Source organism: Catharus ustulatus, chromosome Z (genome assembly GCF_009819885.2).
Source record: "Catharus ustulatus isolate bCatUst1 chromosome Z, bCatUst1.pri.v2, whole genome shotgun sequence".
Classification (NCBI taxonomy): Eukaryota; Metazoa; Chordata; class Aves; order Passeriformes; family Turdidae; genus Catharus; species Catharus ustulatus.
Genome location: NC_046262.2, coordinates 39,795,350 through 39,817,147, shown reverse-complemented (window position 1 = coordinate 39,817,147; position 21,798 = coordinate 39,795,350). Strand labels below are relative to the sequence as shown.

At 38.5% G+C, this 21,798-nt stretch overlaps 1 protein-coding gene across 1 annotated transcript in view; it reads right to left on the bottom strand.

Moving 5' to 3' along the window:
- Positions 1–7,084: 7,084 nt before the first annotated feature.
- The window catches only part of DAPK1 (death associated protein kinase 1), an 85,391-nt gene continuing 70,677 nt past the window's right edge, over positions 7,085–21,798 (bottom strand). The window contains exons 19-25 of the mRNA XM_033085457.1: positions 19,819–20,041; positions 17,253–17,441; positions 15,365–15,562; positions 13,019–13,157; positions 11,631–11,751; positions 10,083–10,271; positions 7,085–9,497 (exon numbers count right to left, since the gene is read on the bottom strand). Of these exons, the coding sequence (XP_032941348.1) occupies positions 8,265–9,497; positions 10,083–10,271; positions 11,631–11,751; positions 13,019–13,157; positions 15,365–15,562; positions 17,253–17,441; positions 19,819–20,041 (2,292 nt within the window). The 3' untranslated portion in view covers positions 7,085–8,264. The remainder of the gene's footprint in view (positions 9,498–10,082; positions 10,272–11,630; positions 11,752–13,018; positions 13,158–15,364; positions 15,563–17,252; positions 17,442–19,818; positions 20,042–21,798) is intronic.

Genomic DNA, 21,798 nt, shown 5'->3' with positions numbered 1-21,798 from the left:
CCTTTTACCACACCCTGCCTGATGGCAAGCAGAGCACTCAAAAAATCCTTGTTGCTGGCAGTGCTAATAAAGGCCTTGCCTGAATTACAAACATGACACAGTTTGTCTCCAGCTGGGATTTTTAAGTGTTAGGAAGCACCCTCTGGTCCACAGTAGCTCTGCTGGGCACACAGAGGAAGCACTTCTGCCAAGCAGAGGAGGCAGAAATCAGACTCTTTCTTGGTGTGAAAGACTGTACTCTTGGACAATGTTTATAATGAACAATTCCAGCCCAATTTCTTAGTTGTCTTTTTTCACAATATAGTCAAAATCACTTACATTACAAGACTTCCATACTTCATTACGTTTCCTAGATTTGAAAAAGACAAGTGAATTGACTTGGCAGATAAGTTTTAAAACTGGGAATTGCAGAAAGAGAATACAAACAGTTTCTTACTACAACTCAAATTACCATATTTGCAAATGATCTGCTTTCCAAAACTGTCATTAGCACTGTTGGCTCACTTTAGTTTTTCAGGCTAATCTCAGCAAAAGTAAGAAAAGAAATGTAAGGCCTTGAGTTGGCTCAGATTAGGTCTGCAGATCGGTTTATCCAAGCTACAAGTGGAAATTTGCTTTAGCTCATGCAAAGTGTGGCTCTGGGCCTGGTGGATGTTAACAGTAAGGTTGCAGAGACCTCACAGTCTTCATACGTGCAGTGTATGAGTGGATGCCAGGCTCTAAATTCCTGTGAAGGAAGGTGGTCTTCCTTGGGGCTCTGCTGGTGGGAGGGGCTCCACACCTCCCACATCATGTGCGGGAGCGTGGCTTTGGCAGCAAAACCCAGTTGCCCCAGCAGAAGGGTGCCGTTTTACCTCCACCTCTCCCCTGTCTCTGGGAGCCCTCCCCTCCTCTTGGCCCTTGCTCTCTTTGTCCCTCCCTTACGGGAAGCTTTGGGGGTAAGGGAAGCAGTTTATTTGCGTTTAATTTCTTGCTGGTGTTAAACCACCACAACTTCTGTCTGTTGTGCAAAGGCACATTCAAGTCATGACTCCACTGTGGTATTGCTATGTAGATGTGTAACAAAGAGTTGTGGCTTCAGATTGATAATGGATTACAGGAGATTTTTATTACCAGATTTTGAAACTAATTCTTCTAACAACAGAAACAGTTTGCATATTACTTCACTTACCTGCCAAAGTAACATTTGGCAGAAGTCTCTCTTAGGAGATTATAGGCAATCGCTGCCAAAGATTATGTTTTTCCATTGGAAAAAACCTTTTTTTTAGAGAGTTCATTGAAACACATTAAAAACAATGCACATCAGAGATGATGATGATAAATGTTTGCTGAAAACAAGTGGTTTCCAGCAATTTTATATAAATTAGCTTCACTTCTGGAAATGAAAATGTTTGGTCCAATGAACTTCGAAGAGGAATGTTTCCCTTAGTGCTTAATGCAGTAGTACAGGAACATCAAACTTGAGTTTAGTGAGACCCCTTTGTGATTATGATGTTTGCTTCTGAGCTCACTGGTGGAATGTTGAGGATGCTTTAAGTCTAGCACAGCATAAAGGAAAACATAAAACAGTTGCACCTCTGTTCTCCTTACCAGATGCAATATTTGGGTGTTTACAGATATATCCATGGGAATTTCACACTGTGCAACTGAGTTTTGCTGGAGTTGGGCACAGGGTTGAACTGTTGGTAGAAAGAGGCCTTTGGGACCATCATGTTTATCTAAAAAGCACCTCATGCACTCACTTTGAACTGTGCTCTCCTGTGCAATGCCTGGCTCACCTGGTGCCACAGACAGTGTTTCACATGAGTGATGTAGCATTCTTTCCTGCAGTGAGCAATTTCAAGCAGAAAGGTGGGTCTGGTAAGGAATTGTGAACATACTTTGCTGGCACAGAAGACTGAATGTTTAAATACCTGAACATCCTTACTGAAGAAGGATGTATTAAAGAAGGCAGAATTTCTCTCTGGTGTGCTTTACTTTGGTGACTATGGGAGTTTTGTAGAGCTTTTCTAGCCAAGATAGTAAGAAATAGGACAACTGTGTGGTGCTAAGTCACAGCTGGGGAAGTTGTTCTTCCTGTAGCTCTCTTTCACCTTCTGCTGAAAAATATTCTCCCCGTTTTGCTAAATACAAACCAGCAGTATGTCTCGGAGAATGAATGACAAATGGGAAGCCACATGGTAGCTTTGTGTTCATCTATTCATATCTGTCCTGTAAACCCAAATTGACACCATATTAGGTTCCTTTTGGTATTTTCCTGGGATGGCAGCAATAAGTGCTTTGCAAAACACTTCTCAAACAGGTATTATTACCTGGGATAAAAAGGCTAGAAATCCTCCTCTTCTCAGTAATTGCAAGCTTTGTGCCTTGATTCAGTTCTCGAAGCCTACATGGAAACTGTTTTAATCCATCAGTTTAAATATTCATGCAGCTCCTTTCTGAACCTCTGTAAGCAGGTTGACATTGCAGATCATGCCTTAAGCTTCCTCTAAAAACCTGTACTGGTACCTGACTACCAGGTCTAGCCTCTGCAAGTGATATTTCCTTCTGACTGTGAGCAACTGAGGAAATTTAGCCCGTCCTATCTGATGCTAATTTGGTTATGGTGACTCACCTCCTTCCATGTTTTCCAGGGTAATTACCACAACATTCTCCAGCAATCTCCAGGGATCTGTAGAAAATTTTTACTTGAAGTGTTCTCTTTGTAGAGGATGGTGGTTAATTTCTTAAGTAAAACCAAATCTGAGTCTAATCCTACCTATCAGGTGTTATTGGGAAACACTTTTAAAGAAATTTATTTCCTGCTTCTTCCTGCAGATACATACCTTAGAAAAGATGAAATAATCCATATTATAGGCTTAGGAGAGTAGGATGTGTTTCTGTCCTACAACTCACCTGAACCTACACTGGCCTCTACATGCACTGTTACATTGCCTTTGGCACAAAATTCCAAACTTGTACCCTTTGTTTTTCCAGTAATAAAAGTTTTGGCTTAGAAGTAATTGATTGCACTCAGCACTTTCCAGAGTACTCAGCACTTTGCAGAGTACTTTTCTCTCACATTTGCAACCAACAGAAAGACCTAACAATGACACAAAGTTATAGTGCTTTGTACATAAACTTAGTGATAGAGGGATTTGCTGCTAACCTTCTCTCTGTTCTCTTTTTGCTTAGCTGATTGATTACTACATCTATTTTGGCTTGTAAGCAGTCCTGTGTAGGGAGTCTGAAAGTGAAGCTGACTCATCTTTCATGTGAAATAGACTAGTCAAACTGTACTTCTTTGTGACCAGGCTAAAAAAGTTGATTTTGCAATGCAATGAGCAGCTCAAAAAGTGAAGCACAAGATGACTCAAAGAGTCATACATATATGCCATATTTTAACATCAGCAGTCTAGTCCCTCTAATGCAAGAGCTTTCCCCTCTCTCGACCACGTTTCTCTGACAGCAGACATGCTGGTGTCTCGCTTAGTTCTTCCTCATGCAAATTCCAAACTTCTCCCCCAGCCCTCCAGCTTCAATTGCTGAAGTGCAGCGGCAGCATACTGACTATACTTCCAACACATATAGTCCAGAGCTTCTCCAGGTGTGTTACACTCAGCCTGAGTCCATAGGGAAGATGCCTCATCAAGCTGCACTCTGAATCCTGTGCAGATACAATGGATGCATATTCGTGAGCCTGGACCCAGAGCCACCAGAAATGCCTACACCATTGCAGCAGGTATTACATTTCTGCAGGAAAAGCATGAGTGGGCTCAGGCTGTCAGCATCTTTTTGCTGAGAAATCCATGTAAGATGCACCATGTCCAAGCATTCACTCCTGTTTGAGACCCCTTATCACCCTGCTCTAAATTCTTCTTAGTCTTCCTTTCTGCCTAGAGTATGCAAGTGCGTATTGGCAGTGTAGGTGTCCTAGGCTTGGTGACAGCAGGAGCCAGAGTCTTGGCAAGGTGGTCCAGATTGCCTTGTCTCAGGACAGGCCAGTGAATTTTAAGATACATTCAACTGACTCAGCAACATAATTGCTTTCTGAAAAACAATATTTTAATATGCACGTGTTGGATTTGGACCTCACCCAAAGTAGTCTGGCTGGTGCAGAAACGCTAGGTCAGTTTGGTTAATGCAAAACTGAACCAGGTCCACTGAGATCCTCATCTGGCTTTGAGGCAGCATAGCTGCTGGTCTTGTTGCTCCTGTAAAGCTTGTTGTGGTAAGTGGTGCAGCCATACAGAGAATACCATCTGCTGCCTTCTATGTACCGCTTATCTGACTTTTGAAGACCCAAATACTTCTACCTGCAAAGTCCGAGTGGCCTTTTGGAAAGCAAGTACCTTAGGCATTGTTGAAAGCTGATTTTCTTTCTCTTTTCTACCCACTGCCTTGTCTTCTCGGTCAGACAATGCCTGAAAAGAAACGTGAGTGAATTTTTTTGTTGGTTTTTTTTATTAGTTTTTTTGTTTGTTTGTTTGGGGTTTTTTTTGTTGTTGTTGTTGGTTTTTGGTTTTTTTGGTGACACTGTAAGTTTAACAAATAAAAAATCAAATAGAAATAAATTTTAATATTGAGCAGAATGCTTTTAGGCCATCTTTATACTGTAATGCTCCATCTCCTCTGACTTAGCCAACAGCAAGCTTCATTTACTTTCTTTGGAGTTACAACTCAGGCATTACTCCTCCATTTCACTGGCAAAGCTGGAATAGTGATGCAATTCAAATCAAGGCACCTGTTTTAAACAATGATGCTGCAACACATCATCTCTGTAATAAAAACTTGCAATGAATTAGGTAGGTGACTTCTCCTTTGAGGGAGGAACACAGCCAACAGAGGTTTAGGACCTGGAATTGGCTCCAGCACAGCCGGCTCTAAAAGCTTCACTGTTGCTCTCTGTAAAGACCTGACCATTTAGGAAACTGGCTCCTTTCTAAACCTCCTGGCTCTGTCAAACATGTGACGTTTGGGAGTTTCTAAACTCTTGCAGTTTCATAACTTTTTCAGTTACTTGAATCCCAAAGGTCCTAAAACCCGTGACTCTCAGCTTACCTTTGTCTTCTCAGCCTTTTAAGGTGAAAAACATCATATATATCCACCTCCACTGAGCCACCTCTGAATGCCCTTGGCCCCACCTTAAAATCATTTGCATGTAACCAGTGATCTCTTGTGGCTTTCCAAACTCGGCAGTCAGGTCAGCAACAAAACTTCCAAGGACAGTGAAACCAGTAACACCCAATAAGAATAGCCACGTGAAGCACTTCTTTTATTTGATGCATGCTGCTGCATGCCAGGGAGAAATCACTGGAAAAATGGTGTACAGCAAAGTGTTTGATTCTTCCTCATCTTCTTCAGAAAATTTCTTCAAGATTTGAGTCTGGGTGCCAGTAGAATGCTTCTCTAAACTGTGAAGAAATCTGTAATGCGTCTTGGCCTTGTGCAACAAACTGGAGAATTTGTCTATATTATGAAGACAAAATGAAAATTGTCATTGCTTTATCCTGAAGATTGTGTTTCAGCAGCTCTTCTCTGAAGCTACAAAGATGGTTAGTGTCCAGCTTCAGTTATTTCACTGTCAGGAGCTAAGCTTATCATGTTCTCTGTACACTTACGACCTTGCAAAGACCTACATTTTCTCAATTTTTGGAGTGAGTCAGGGCAGGATCTGTGCATCTTTTAAACACAGTTCTAAAAACTGTAGAATGAAGCTCTGCTCCTAGTTGCATTCACGAAACAAAACAAGGCATTAATAAAAATGAAACTACAGAAGGAATGCCCACTTATAAAACTTGGCTACCTTTTTTTCCTTATCCCCAAATTGCCATCTAAACTTTTTCTTTTTTTAATCAGTAGTACAGGATTTATAAGAAAGGAATCCAAAGCTATCCTGTGACTGTGATCGCTTTCCTGAGCCTATTACCATGAAAGCAGTAAATGACGCAATAGGCTGTGACTGCTAGCCAGAAGTTCATCATAGAGTCCACTAAGTAATTTATACTCCCAGGTCTGCATTTTGCAGTAAATGGAAGCAAGGAACTGTGAGAAACCTGCTGTTGGGAAGGGAAAAACAAAAAGAAAGTAAAAGGAGTAGTTAACCAGTGTTGGTAAGTTGACCACACATCTCAATTGTGCATAAAGCATCTGGGGAGGTGAGCAGAGGAGGAAAACTTTTCTGGTAGAAACCCAGGAAATTGTATGATATGAGAAAGACCCCTCCACTTACCAGAATCTGACAGAAGTATTGAACATGCCCACAGCTGAAAGCTGAAGTATGGTAGTGGCCATTAATTGGCAGAGGTAAATAGAGGCTGCATAGAGCTGGGCTCTGCACTGAGCCACTTACAGCAGCGGTGGGAGATGCTAAATGCAGTTTGTCAGAAGCAGAATATCAAAACACAGACAGCTCAGGTAGGACTGCTCATAAATCATACTTCTTACTGAGTACTAGACTTTAAAAGAACGGTTAACTACAAAGCCCAGCAACAGCTGGGACTTGGGGAAAGATTTAATGAAGTGAGGGTAAAATAGGCAAAGAAAGGCTGGGGGAAACGGCAGTTAGCATTTAAGAAGATCTCACTTAAATCCTTTGCAGCATACAGGCTGGAGGTATTGTGCAAAGCTGCTTGCATAGTGTGCCATGCTAAGGCTGTGCAGCTGTCAGGGAAAGATGCTGAGATTTTAAATATGCAGCACCGGCAGAGTCCCTTTTGTGATGAGAGGATATTTGTATAATAAAGGACCATTACTGTAGTACAAGTTCTAATGCAGTGCCCTCTCTCTGCAGCACAGCATTATCTGGAGAATTCCTGATGACAGACTCACATTTGCTGTTTTGGTTTCCATTATGAAAAACCACAAAGGAAAAGCTATGTAGCAAACTGCTTTGGCTTGCTATTTGTTAAAGTGAATGCAGATCCCTCTGCTGCACAGGGACCACCTCTGCAATGAAAAAAACCCCACATACATTCCTGCAGCATACTAAGAAATCCCCCTGAAGTCAAACAGGAGGTTCCCAGAACTTCAGAAGGCAGGCATTGCCTCTCCTCAATTCTGACTGTTATGAAAAGAGAAGTTTTGATACCCTTCAGCAACAGAATGTGATCAAAAAGGACGCAACAAGCAACAGTTTATTTGTAGAAAAATCCTTTAAAATTTACTACAATGTAAGATTAAGGAAAAAATAGTCTTAATATATATACATACAATATATATAAACAAACACATATCGCACCATGAAAATTACATGCTTTTTAGAACAGAGAATGGGTCATATTCCCTCATATCAATTTTAAAGTTATCACTGCAAGAAACCTTGCTTCCTTTTTTTTTTATCCCCATCAAAGTTTTCAAGTACAGGAAGTAAGTAATGCAGGATCTAATAGTAGAAAACCTTTGTTATACACAAATTACAACTGACAGCTAGACAATATTATTCTGCAGTATCCAACACTTGTGTGTTTTGAACTCTATTATAATGATATGAACTTTTACCTGAGGTGCATGGAAATAACGAAGCATCATAATTGGCAAGTTCAAGAGATTTTTCACATTATGATTTGACTGTAATTGAAGTTGATTAGGTATCACATCTATACCTATAGTACTGGCACAAGAATGCTCTGCGTGAGTCATCACCAATGACTTAGAAGTGCAGGAAAAATTAAAAGGCAAGCACCACTTGCAATGATAAGCATGCAGACAATTTAAGTGAAACAGAGGTAGCGTGTTCTTGTAACTCCAGCAGGGTCATTCAAATCAACTGCACTCTCCCTTCTGCAAAAGGCACTCACTTTTTCAGCTAAAAACAATGCGCTTGAGTTTGGTCAGACTGACCACAAATGGTGGATTTCTCTCCTTACAAATATAAAAAAATGTTAAGCAGAGGACACAATGGAAAGAAAAAAAAATAAAATAGGATGTAAGAAACACACATATAAGGTACTATGTGCTATTCCTCTCTCCCTATCTTTTATGGGGAGAATTATATAAAACAGTTGCAGTACATAATCCAAAAGTTAAGACTTTCCAGTTGAAATGGCAGTATTAAGTAGCACATTCTCAATCAGAAATAGTTTTAAACCACCAGAAGTACACCAGTCTTTTTAATAAAGAGCAACAATTCACAGTTAGGAGTAGAAAGTTTATGCACAAAAAAGGTGGTGCCAGAGAAGGATCCTCAGATGCAAAAGCTCATAAATTAGTATGCACTGTAACTATTATACTGTATTTTTATCCTTTCTGCACCTTGAAAGGATTCCCATGCAAAACACCTCCTCTTACCGTGACACTACAGAACTAATTGAGTTATATGATGTGCCACTGTTGCAACTGGAGGCATAAGCCTCTTGACCATTAGCATCTAAATTAATTTTGAATACTGAAGATGCCTTCAGTAAGAAATCTGCTGCATCTCTGCGACCTAATTCCCTCAGCTTAGACATTAGTATGCCTACAGTGCTGTCAGGTGCATTACTCCATTCCTGCAGAAGAGCATGAACTGGGCTTGAGAGAAAGTAATTTTGTGTTCCATTATTTGTATTGTACTTTGCAACAAGATCAGGGAGGCCCAGGTTCATGGCAAGAAGGCACCAATCTTTGCCCATTGGATCAGGTGGATCCAAAAGTCGACTTAGTTTTCTCCTGGTAAGCAGATTCAGATCAGAAACATGAATATCCATTCCTAGGCTTCCCTGGGAGTAAACATCAAGACACCCAAAACACAGTATACTGCTAAAGCTCTCTTTATATCCCCCCATAGTGTTAGTTAGTGATGTCTCCTTTTGACTCTGTGCACGGAAAAAGTCTCTAGGCTGGTAGACCATTACTGGTTCATGATGTTCCCTCAGCTGCTGAGGACTAAGGTAATATTTCCCGGTCAGAAGACCTGGTAAGGTCGTGGCTATTAAGTTATCAATGGTGCTGCACACAGAATCCAGAAGCAAACAGCACTTGATCTTCTCTGTTTCCAGTCCTCTAACTTGAACCTCTATACCCTGCCCATGGTTGACAAGCAGCACTAAAAGCTCAGCTCCACGATTCATAATCTTTGATCCATTTACCCAGAGACGAATATCAGCATCTCCCTCTGTGCTCTGCTGATGAATCCACCTGCAGAGATTCACCTGAACTTTATGAAAAATTCCACAAGGAAATGGGGTAAGATGTTCCACAGGAACGATTCTAACACCACCATAAATCAGCACTTCATCCTCCTCATCTGTCCAAGACCTGTGGAGATTGTCAGTCTTTATGAGAGCAGGAATATCCACCATTGCTCCACTGCTAAGGTCCCTTGCACAAATATCCATGGCATCCAAAATTTGTATTAGTTCTTCCACATCACTGTCTGTCACCAGACGCTGGATGTCCTCTATGGTGTACCGACCTCTATAGTGATGGAGGGCTTTTGGGTTCTCCACTGACAAGATTTTTCCAAGGACATTAGAACAGAGCCAGCGAGGATCCAGAAGCACAACATCTTGGACAGTTTCACTCTGCATAATGTTAATCTGTTTATAAATATGAAAGTTACATGTGAAGATGATAGCCCACATTCTTGCCTTCCTAATAGACTGACCTGACAATTTCATTAACACCGCTCACAGGAAAAAAAGAAAAACAGTGCATTTAAATGTACGGCAAACGCTCAGAACAAAAACCAGATCTTGTTATATTCCACTACTAACAAAATGATTAGAGCCCAACAGCTGGAAAGCCTAGTCATGCCCTGAAAAGCTGTTTAGGCAATTTCTACTATTCAATTTCTAATGGACACATATAAATCTCTCATATGCAGTGAATATTTCATTGAAAGTGATAACATAGTGATCCTTTCTGGGTATTTTATATTCTTGCAATTATAGCAATAAACTGTAATTCTTCCCATCTCAAAGAGATTATATTGAACAAAATAGAAGCCACAAGACGTAACAATAACAGAAGGTGTTAATAAGCATTCTCTACTTCTTATGATGTCTGAAGAGGAAGAGAAAAAATCAAACAACTTTAGACCTTTGCTTAAACTCATAAAGCAATATTCTACCTGAACAACATATTGCAAATAAAGACATGAAATTTAGATTAAAAATACTTACTTCTCCTATGCTGTGCAACTGCTGTGCAATATGCCGTAGGTCATTTTCACTTGCTAGGGGATTAAGATGTTCCTGTATATCATACACAAACTGCTGCAAGGACATCAGCTGGTTGGGTCCATTAATTTTTCTCCAGGAAGGCAGTGTCGAGATTATTTTTTCACACAGGTGAGTCATAGGTGGGCAAGTCTTAGAAAAGCAAAAAAAGCATCCAGTTGAGAATAGTGGTAATAACTTTCTTTTTTTATTTTCTGGAGGTCTAATGCATTCATCATGAATATTCAGATGTAAAGAGTTCCCTTTGTGCTTGACCCTTACCTTATTCCTTCATCTGGCATTCATTTGCCATAAGATCTATCTAGCTTTTCTTAAAAAGGTGAATTGCAAAAACCAGTTTTTCACTGACATAAGCAAATTTTCTAAATATCACCATGAGTTGCTGTCGTGCATCTGTAAGTTAATACTTATTTCTAAAATGATCAGAATTTATTTAGAATCTGCACTCATCAATATCTTTACAGGACAAATTTACTTCAAAAGGTGAGACAGCAGGGTACTAAATAAGAAGCAAAAGTGATACTTTGATGTATTGATTGCTTTAGACTTCACTGATGCCTTCTTGCAATATTCTCAAGCCACAGCCTCCACTTCTTATGCAGTAAACCCCTTCAGATTTCAAACTAGTGACCATAGCTATAATAAAGCTTTCTTAGAGAAGCAAAGCTTACAAAGTCAAGAGACCATCAAGAGTGGAAAATAGGCTGAATTCTGCATGAATCCAAATATTTTCCTCAACCCATAGAATTAACACAATAATACATCCACCTTTTATCAATTACAAAAAAAAAGTGTTTCAAAAGTAGCTGCAGAAAATCTTGTTGGTGCATAACATAATATTAATCCATTTAGCACAGGCTGCAAAAAATTTTACTTGGTCACCCCTAGTATGGAAGTCTCCTTGGATTTGTGGTGATAACATCAAACCATGGCTACACTTTACCTTTAGTCTCATATACATATATCTACATATATAGGTACAACTGCAAGCAATATGTTTCAATTAAAAATGCAGTCAAAAGGTAATACCTATTCTGTTTATATATCCATATTTGAAATTATCTTTCTAACAGTTGAGAAAACTGTTCTACTCTGGTGGGGTTTTAGTGAAAGAACTTATTTTCCTGAAATATGTTTATAATAGTTCTTTGTTTCTCTACAATATTATGCTGATTAAAAATGCCAATGCTGGAATGAAATCACTGCCAATCAAAAAACAAAATTATGACTTAAAACTGAAATCTCAAATTATTTCCTTTCAACAGATAGTGTTTTGGTCATCTGCTCAGAACAGCTACTATTTTGAAAATACTGACTGAATCTTTGATGTCAAGGGTTTGTTGTCACAAGACCTGTAAAGTGCTGTTAGAACATTGGTGCAACAGTAGTTTCTATATGCTTCATTGTTCTAAGTTTGAAATTTACCATAGATTATTACACAAGATATTCACATTTTGGGTGATCCAACCCAGACCAGTAGACACTACTTACAGAAATTATCTGGCTTCTTATATCTTGCAAGTGATTTCGGAGAAGCTTCATATCTTTAGACCCAGATGCTCCAGCATCCAGGACAAATAACTTTTCTGAAATTTGCAAATCATTTCCAAATCTAAAGAAAAATAAGTATTATTAACTTAGCCCCAAATCCAGTTTATTTCTTAATACAATTGTACTTCAGTCTTAACTTGTACTAGAGTTGTTTTTCCTCAAGGAATGATGATGTCTAAGTAATGATTATGCTGAGATGTTTTGTAAGCATAGACAGTATAGCTGCTGTATAATTTTCTTAAAAATAATCAGACATATAGAAAAAAATAATTTTCTCTCAGGATGAAGAGTGAATATGCCTAAGAAAATTGTAACTACATCACATGACTTTTAATTGCAAAACAAAACCTTTTACTAGAGATGAGATTACAGAGATTTATTTTTTTTAAGGTCTTAATGTCTGTTGCTTGCTTTCTTCTCACTTTAAATAGTTCAATAGTCATTCTCTTTCTCACTTCCTTTTGACTTTCCAACCACACAAACCTGTTTACCTAGCTCTGGACAGATTTGCATTTGAAAGGATTCCAGCACCAAAGATGACACACAGGTATTTTTCTATTGGTTTATTTCAAATGATTAAGATACTGCCCCCCCCCCCCCACTTACACCACTATTGTGCTGGAATTCCTACATCTGTTTTTGCAAAGCCCAGACAAGTGTCTATACTTGCAGGTATGGATGAATTATCATACCCAGTGTTTCCCACTTACATGATCCCTCTGAAGATAAGGTATTGTTACTTTAAACAATAGTATGTTTATGGAAAATCCCCTATTTCCATCTACCATTAGCATGTGCTCCAGACATTTGCTAACTAGAAGTTTCACTAACTTCTAGATACCTCTTGGATGATCTTGTCTTGTGTGACTCCACAACGTCCAGCTTTTTGCAAATATAAGTGTTTTTCATGTCTATCCTAAATCAGTAAAGAGTTAAGAGTAGTTCTCTAGTAAAATTTCCTCTTTTGCATCCAGAGTTTTTAGCTGCAAATGGTCTATTTTTCCAGTGCAAAACCAAAGAACCAAGATGTTAGATAGAAAGTTGGAATGGATCTTTGGATGTAGGTCAGTGTTTACAGGGTGAGACTGCCTACACCACAATAAATTTTGACATCAATTAACTAATTTTAGCTCACTCAGGGCAGCTTACTCACTGTAATATTGGTAAATGTTTCAGTTTTAGCACAACATATGCTTCATGAACATATTCAAAATGCACTAATATCACATAAGCCATATAAAAACCTTTTACCTATTCCAATGCATTTCAGTGTTTTTCTTTCCAGTTAGCATGTTTAAACACTATGTATAGATATGCTTCCCACTTACCTGTTCCTGATTTCTTTCAACAAGGAGATGTCTTTGTCATACCAGAACTCTCCCCCAACAGGCCGATGCAGATTAACTATGTCAGCATGCGTGGCAACCAAAACAACACGCAGAGGACTCTTCAGCTTTCCACCAAATGCTAGAAGAAAAACAAGAGGACTCCCTCACTATGAAGCATGCCTATAGAAATGGCTGATACTGAGCCAGAAAAGCACAAATTCATTGTCCATTATTCATACCAACTACTTTTGTGGTGATTTACCAACTCTAAGTACAGCCATTAACAGTGTAACTGCTGGTGCTCTGGCAATTACCTGCTTATAGGACTATCCATATAAGGCCTAATTTTAATAGCTACACTGTTTTAATAGCATCAGATACATTTATATTGTGTTACTGTATTGGTTTCGCAAAAACAGTAATCAGACATAGCTACTAACTTTGAACTATGACAACATGAGGAAAAAATAATTAGAAATTGCAGCTTTTTTGAAAGAGTTTTGCATAATCTTTGGATAGTTCTTAATATTACAGGTGCAGTATAGAGGACTATGGGAACACAAAATGTCTACAGCATTCATATGTTGATATGAATGCTGTTTTGCAGTACTTACACAAACAATGACCTCTCACTTAGGTGAGAGTTAAGTAGGAAAGCCTGGCAGAAGCCATGAAAAGGAATGAGAAAGAAAGAAAGATACAAATGGCATGAATGAGGTGGCAGTACGGAACACAGAGTTTTCAATCTTTTCTAAAACTCATATTCCAGAAAAGAGAAGACATCATTAAACTATTTTTAAAAGTAACAGTACAACCAATCCTGCTTTTTTAGCCTTAAAAAAATGTTACATGGGAGAAATATGCTTACATAACCACTCAGTTCTCATAAACTGAGAGCTACATAATCTTGGTTAATTCATAAAAGGCCACATTTCCCCAAATCTCTGCATAGTACTTCCAGGCAAGTAATTTGTAATTATATATATATTTTTTTCCTTTTTATCTTTTTTTTTTTTAATTTTTTTTTCTTATTGGCAGCTAGGGACTTAGACAAAATAACCGGAAAGTCATTCTAAGAGTTTTAACTTTTCTGCACTTTTCTGCAAACATCAGTTACTAGATATTACTTGAGAGATTTGTAACAATATAGAGACACATGGGTACCCAGACTGACCTGATCAGTGTAAATACAGATTTAAGTGAAGTATCTAAATAATCCTGATGATAAGAATTCACAAGGGAAGAATCATCTGAGACTGAGGAGCTGTGAAAAGCTTTCAGCAGTTGCAAATTAGCTGTATTTGCAGCTTTATCACCTTTTTGCAAATTTCTGAGCTTTAACTTTCACAGGTAATTTACTGTTGGTTAGATCCAAATGCTGATATTATTAACATTGTAATTTGATCTAAAATAGAATATAAAAGAATGCAGATGCCTGAACTGAAAACCAAGAGCTGGCCTTGGCTCACTGTCTGGCTGAGATAATGCATAAAGAAATGAGCAGAACACAGCAAGAGAGAGAAACTAACTCTTTGCACAATGTTAAGTATTTAGTACATTTGACTGATGAATCCCTCACATTTTTACAAATGTCCTTGAGTGCTGAGTTGGATCCACTGTCTGGAATAACCTTTCAGAGCTCGATTAGTCCAAGAAACTGTCACAGTCTGCAGACCAGTACTCAGCTACAAATGCAAACAAGTTACTGTAGTACTATAAGTTACTGTATATACACCTGCACTACCAGATCTTGTTAAGTTTGCCCACCAAGTAACTTTCCCTAAGCCTGAATATAAAACAAATAAAATTACTTAAAACCTGTGCAAAATTGGAGCATATGTAAAATTTGCAATAAAGACTGATTTCTGTGCATCAGCACCAAAAAGTTATTTGAAGTCCATGTAGAACTCTAGTTATACACATGAAAGTTGCACATACTGAGGGGCAATGCTGTTCCATAATACTGTTCTGTCCTGTTGTCACTGGCAATACTAATTTATGCTGAAAATATTGTTTATTGGGGCTAGATATAAGAGGAATTTAAGCAATGTGTCTAAACTTGGTTTTGAATGGTTCCAGCACTCTGAAGCACTCTTGACAGCTTATCTGACATACAATTTCATCTACCATGTACACATGTAAATCCCAGTGCCACAAGAGATTGCACTGTACTTTGTGAAACATCTTAATTGAACTAAGTGGTGTGTGCAACTCTTCTGGCTTCTTCCGCACATAAAATTCCTTTTTACCAAGAAACCTAATGTGAAGTTTGTTTGAATACATGGGGATGATGATACCGAACATGGACAGATCTCTAATACTTAATTAACAAGCACAGGAACATACCTATTGGCTCCTCAACTGGGACCAATGATTTCAGGAAATTGAGCCAAAAGGTCACTTGGTTTAATTGTATTTCATAAGGCTCCTCAAGACTAAAAAGCACTATATGAATTGCAGTGTGATCATTTGCAGCAAAATAATCATAAGAGCAGAAGTACACAGGATTCCCAGAGAATTCCCAGATGCTGAAATCTCCAACTCCTGAAAAACAGACAGATCAAGAGCAAATAAGCATGAAACATCTTCTGACCATGGAAATATAAACAAAACATTTAATCTGATTTAAACTGTCACAAACATAAACTGAAAACGCAATCATGAGCAAAGGGAACAAGTTTCAGTCAATTTCAGAGGTTTAGCAGTTAGACCCTCAAAATCTGTTCCTTTCTCACATTCCTTCTCTAGGACATTTAGCTGGGTGCCACATGTAAATACCTGTGTTAAATGCATGCAGTCTTTTGCAATTAAATTGAGCTTTGCCTTGAACAACAGCAGCAGATCTTATAATTGTCTTGAAAACCAAGAATAATGGCTCCATTATTTTCCTGTTCAGCTCAAAAAACCTTAATATTTTTATTAATTATTCTTCTTGACATGCCACCACAGATTTTAAAAACCATTGAAAGCACATTCTTAAAAGAAGCTGCTTTGCTTTACAGAATTGCATTATTCACACAATGTTGGTAAATCAGGGATGAAGAATCACAATGTTAATGGTTCCAAGAGCTCCGTGCTTCTTTTTGCCATCTCCTTCAGCTTTGGGTGAGAAGTGTTAGTATGTTGTACTTCCCAGATGCTCCATCTGATTAGAGTGGTATCTGCTGCACTTGCACTACTTCTAATTTTAAAAATGGTGATTAAGATGCACCTCAAACTTCTATAAGGAGAGAAGTCAAAACACTCCAGACTGCTGTTATGAGTACAGCTACTCAGAGTTCACCAGTGTGTACAGTCTGTTCTCTATCAAGACGAGAAAGAAAAGAGTCCTTCTGACACTCCATGGCACAACTCTGTTTCCTGCACAAAGAACTAGCTTTAGCTACTTGGCAAACTCTTCAGCATCTAGGATAAATGTTTTGTCACTGCATTTGTTATTGTGCACTCATAAGCAGGTTTCTGTCTCCAAAGTAAACTCTTGATTAATACTAGTCCAGCTTCAAAATTGCAGCTGCTAAGGCACACAAAACATTTTCCTTATGAAGAAGAGATCTGACTACCTGTGTAAATGGCAATTAGTATGGCTGGTGAAGTATAAGGTAAATTTGCATGGTCTCAGAGCCAAAAACCTTGTGTATACTTCTGTCACACCTTCTGTGACTGGCCCCTCTTACTGCTAACTCGCTTCAACTGCAGAGCAGTTAGTTTCCTTGCAAAAAAGGAAATGAAATCAGAAGCTCCACTCATAGTGACTGATGAACTGCAGGGCTCACCAGATATCCTCCAGCCCTGACATGGAGTGAAAACAGTATTTCCTTCACATAGCTTGGAATATACTTACATAGTGAGGACTAAATGGAACCAGAATAAATCTGATAAAATCCCCAGATGACATATAGTATCACAGAGGAAGCCTGCATACTAGTAGCTATTCTGGCGACCTACTCCTGTCATACCAAATCCCTCTTTTCTACTCTCCCACTTACCTCAAAAACGTTTCTATGTAATACTGGAAAGATCTGATATGAATGATTAAACTGTATGTTACAACAACTACAATAATTCAGGCAGATTTACTTTCTCAAACAAATTAAATCCCACCAGTGTGGGATTGTCAAACACAGTTACTACTATGCTAAGTCAGAATTTTCTCCTATTTTTATTTTCAAAAACAAGTTAAATGGCATTAACTGTCCTGTAGCATTAAGGCACCCCAGCTCAGGACTCTTCTTACCATGCAAGCAGGCATTCTGGATGTCAATGGCCTTGGTGGACTGGTCATCAGAAGAGAAGTGAGAGTGATGAGCAGGTGATACAAAAGTTTCTAATACCCCTTTGGTCAGGCCTGGCTCAAACATCATACTACGGCTTCTCACGCTGACATTTTCACAGCCAGGATAAAGGTTTGTAATACTTATTGAAACTGGGTCAGGGAAACGAAAATGAGATTACAAACCATGTGAAAATCACAACAAGATCACTTCAAAACAAATATGCAAGCCAGAAAAGCAGATTAAAAAGCCCAAAGGGCTCTTCAAAGAAAGGAGATGTCTATGAAGCTGTGGGTGTACACAGCTACATTCTTATTCTGAATGATTAAGAGTAAAATATTAGAATGATCCTATAAAGCATTCATGTGCATTAACAGATATACGTCTGAGAGGGAAGCATGAAGAAGACTGAAATTTATGTGTATGAAAGGTTTGTATAGTTAAAGCTGTATGTTGCAAAGATATGCTGCCTTTTTTTTTTCTTTTTTTTTTAAGCTAAGGGCTACAGTTTCATTGCATGAGCTATTATTATTGGCATGGAAATGTCACATATTCATATTATGAATTCCTGTGAGAGATGATAAAAAATACCACTGTGTAACTAGTGAATCCAGGATGCTGGGGGAGAAAACCAGGCCCTTTATCAAAATTATTTTTCTAATAAGCAATTTTTAAGTTTCTTGTTCGTTCAGATTCCCAGAGTGCAAATAAGAAACAAAAAGGCTTTTTAACTGACTTGCACCACCTAGTGGATAAAGATTTCTTTCCTCCGCTAGTTGGCAAATTCTAATATTTGGGTTTTACAATAGAAAGAGATTACTTGTTAGCTGTAAAACTACACTTTCATGTTTTATCTGCTAGGGTAATATTTTAAATCTTTCGGCTCTTGTAGATAAATACTTAATGAATTTACACACTTATTTTTACAGAATTTAAACAAACACATAAACAAACAAATCACGTGACCTAGTATAGACCAAACTGTGCTGATTTAAATGTTTATCTGATTATATCATTCAGCCCATAATATAATTTAAATGTTATATAATGATTTACATCCCAAAAGAACATATACCGAAAGAAACAAAACCCAAATTTCTAAATGCTAAAATAATACCATAGTGGCTTTGTATGTATAGAACTGCACATCTTTCTGGCTTTATATCTAGGTAAGCTCTTTTGAAGGACCTGCTTCAGATTCACCTTTATTTCTACACTGATTTGCCAGTGTGACTAGAAGTCTTTCTGATTTTATGATGGTGTGAGCACATAATACCTCTTCTTTGGTTCTGTTACCAGCTAACACAAAAAACTATCTAGCTTCAGTCAAAATCTTGTACTGCCTCCAGGAACTGATTTCAGGAATTCCCTGAGTGATTTATTGTCCTTTGTATGACACAGTAAATTAAGATAAATAAATCAAGAACTTTTGATTGGTTAATTTAATCAAGTTATTTTTTTCTGTTGTCTTAAATGTGAGGCCCTTGTGTTAAGTAGACATCAAATGCAGTAACAATCTCTGTGGCATAGATCTTGCCTTGTTAATCCACTCTGTGAATGCCCTATAGCTTCCTCAGGTGAATAGAAAGTAGACATGAAACCTACTACTAACACTGTTCTAATATTGCTTTAAAATGATGAATAAAATCCAAACCTATGAGTATAATCCAAAAGGTTTTTTTAAAAAAAGACAACCCTGGCCTCATTTGAAACTTACACAGTAAGATCACTTCAAAACATCAGTTTAAACTTGAGCTCCTCAACATGCTTAGCTTGCTTGTGTAGGCTCCCAGTGTTAGAAAAGGGACACAGGCAAACAATTCACTTGTCTTTTCACTGTCCCCTTGTGGATTCTTCAAAAACTGGGCACATGTTTGAGTGTAAACCTAGCTAGTTCCTCCACATCTTGTAGCTCTTCCTGCTTTGCACAGGCCAGCTAGTGCATCGTGAGTGATCTATTCCCTAATATTTGCAAACATTTACATCAGTGTAGAGAACTTCTATTTTCAGCTTGCTTGAAGACGATTTTAGACACCTCTAACTGGGCTAATTCAATCCTGTGCTTTAGGGAAAAGCACTCCAAGGCATCAGAGGCAGTTGTGAAACCTGTTATTACTTAAAAATCACATAGAGATTCAGCAACTGTTTCAATTTTGCAGTGTTTATTGAAGTTCCTCCAGCAAAAAGGAAGCTAGTAATGACACTGATGTTTCCAGCCTAGGACTTTTTGTGAAAAATAAACAGCAGTGTTTACAAACCCTGTCCTCCACTCTGCAAGTTCACTTATGCAGCATGTAAGCAAACAAAACCTTAACTACTCACCTATCCTTCACACTCGCTGGTCCTCCTCCTCTTCCTTTAGGTACAAGCCTACGCACAGGGAAGTCAATCCCCCCTCCCGTTTTCTTTTGTTTCTCACATGATTAGGCTATCCTGTCTTTTGCAGGGCAGCCAACAGCTTGTTCTCAGGAGCTCAGAGAACAAGAGAAAGCTGTTTTCTCATACAAACATTATGGCTCAAAACCATACCTGAAGGTTTGGAAGACAAAGGAGATGGGGGGAATCTGCTTGAGTTTGTGGAGGAGAGCCTAGGCCTACGTCTTCGGAAAAAGCTTCGTATCAGGCCACACTTGAGGGACTCCACTAGGGTGGTTTTCCCAGTGCCGGAGTATCCAAACAACTTCAGTTTGATCCGGGGCTGTGGATTCTGCGTGTGCCTCAGCTGCTGGATAAAAATCACCCGGTGCGTGTCCTAAGATTCAAGACAAAGAAGAAATCAGAATGTGTGGCAGGGAATTTTTGCCTCTCAAAAAACTCAACAGGGGGTTTAGATACACTTTCTTGCCAGACTGCTGTTCATCTGGTTCATCATGCAGACAAGAGAGTTTGATGCTCACTCTCAAGAGTCTCCTTGACGTTTCATGAAAATTGCACGTCTTCAGGCTCAAATCAGTGAATGAACTATTTTGACCTCCAGTGGAGAGGGCAAAGTGTCAAAACTACTCTCTTTCAGTGCCTATTCTCCTCTCTCAGAAGGTTAACCAATATAGACACTCTCACAGAATATACATGCAACACTGAAGGATTTTGCTGTGACAGCTATCACCTGAACCATCCAACAACTCAATGTGCATTTCTTCTCTTTCCTTTACATCAACTTTTTCTGTGCTTCTCGTTTGGGTGAATTTCAAGGAAACAGGGAGAGAGCAGAAAAGTTTGAGGGGAAAGGAACTCATCTTTCTTCATTCCCCCATGTGAACTTGAGAGAGAGGCTCTATTGTTCTGCATTTGCACCTAATTTACACGTAGGATGAGCCACCCTGAATTATAAGCATGCAGCAACTGAGCTGAGAAATTTGACAGAAACAGTAGAGCATACAATTTTGTTCCTTCCTCACCAGCAGGCATTTATTTAGGAAGTTAATCACAGTGCAAGCACTGCACTGTTTACAGTTAATCCTGAATCCTCCACAAGAGCCACTATGATAGTAGGTTCTTCATGTGTCTTAGTATTAGAGGCAAAATACTTCACAAGCACCAAAAATAAGTGTAAGGTATGCTCTGTACTAGGTGATGCTGACCATTTTAAGTAGTACTAGAATATTTTCAGTGGTTAGACATAATTTGTTAATTTCAATTTATCAGATTCTCTGTTACAAAGTATAATCTAATGAAGTTTATGGATACCCATAAACCCATTTTTTCCCCATGCATTTTTTCCCCATTCATATTCCCCCCATAAATACAGACAGGCCTTCAGTAATGTATATTCCACTATCAAGAAGAGAGCTACAGTTTACTAATATTTCTTTCAAAAGAGATCTATCTGACTTTCTTCCTTTGTTCTAAGTCAATTTGTATCATTTTCATATTTACATCATGAATAAATCACAAATTTACCTGCCTGCATGCAGACACAAATAAGAGTTTGGTGCGGAGATGTAACTATGCAATTATGCAACTATTATGACAAACTTTACAAAAGCTGACATTGCAAAGGAAGTCTGAACTTTACACTTTCTCACATCTTCACACACCTATAGTTTACAATCCTAGGAAGTATAGATTTGCTGGCAGGCCTAAAGAACATGATTCTGCTTCTGTCATGGCAATACATGTTGTGCGCCATCTTCTACTAGCAATAGAAATGCTCATTTATTTCAGTTTCTCCAATCACAGACTCATCACTATAATTATAACAGGATTATTTTAATTGGTCTGGCTCTTGCCTGTACTCTCCAGGCAAGTAGGCTCTGAACCTTGCCAGCATGAATGATGCTGCCTATCTGACTAATCAATGCGCATCAGATGTGTCAGACATACTGCCTTACAAGCCCAGGTCATCTCTTTGTTCTAGCTGGCAAGACATTTGGATATACTGAAACTGCAGGATTAAAAGATAACATTGAGAATTTAGGCAACTATTCCATATGGTATTGATATTTTCCTAAGGGACACAAGCCCTGCATTCTTCATAACTTTAATCTAAGTGAAATGGTGATGGTGAGG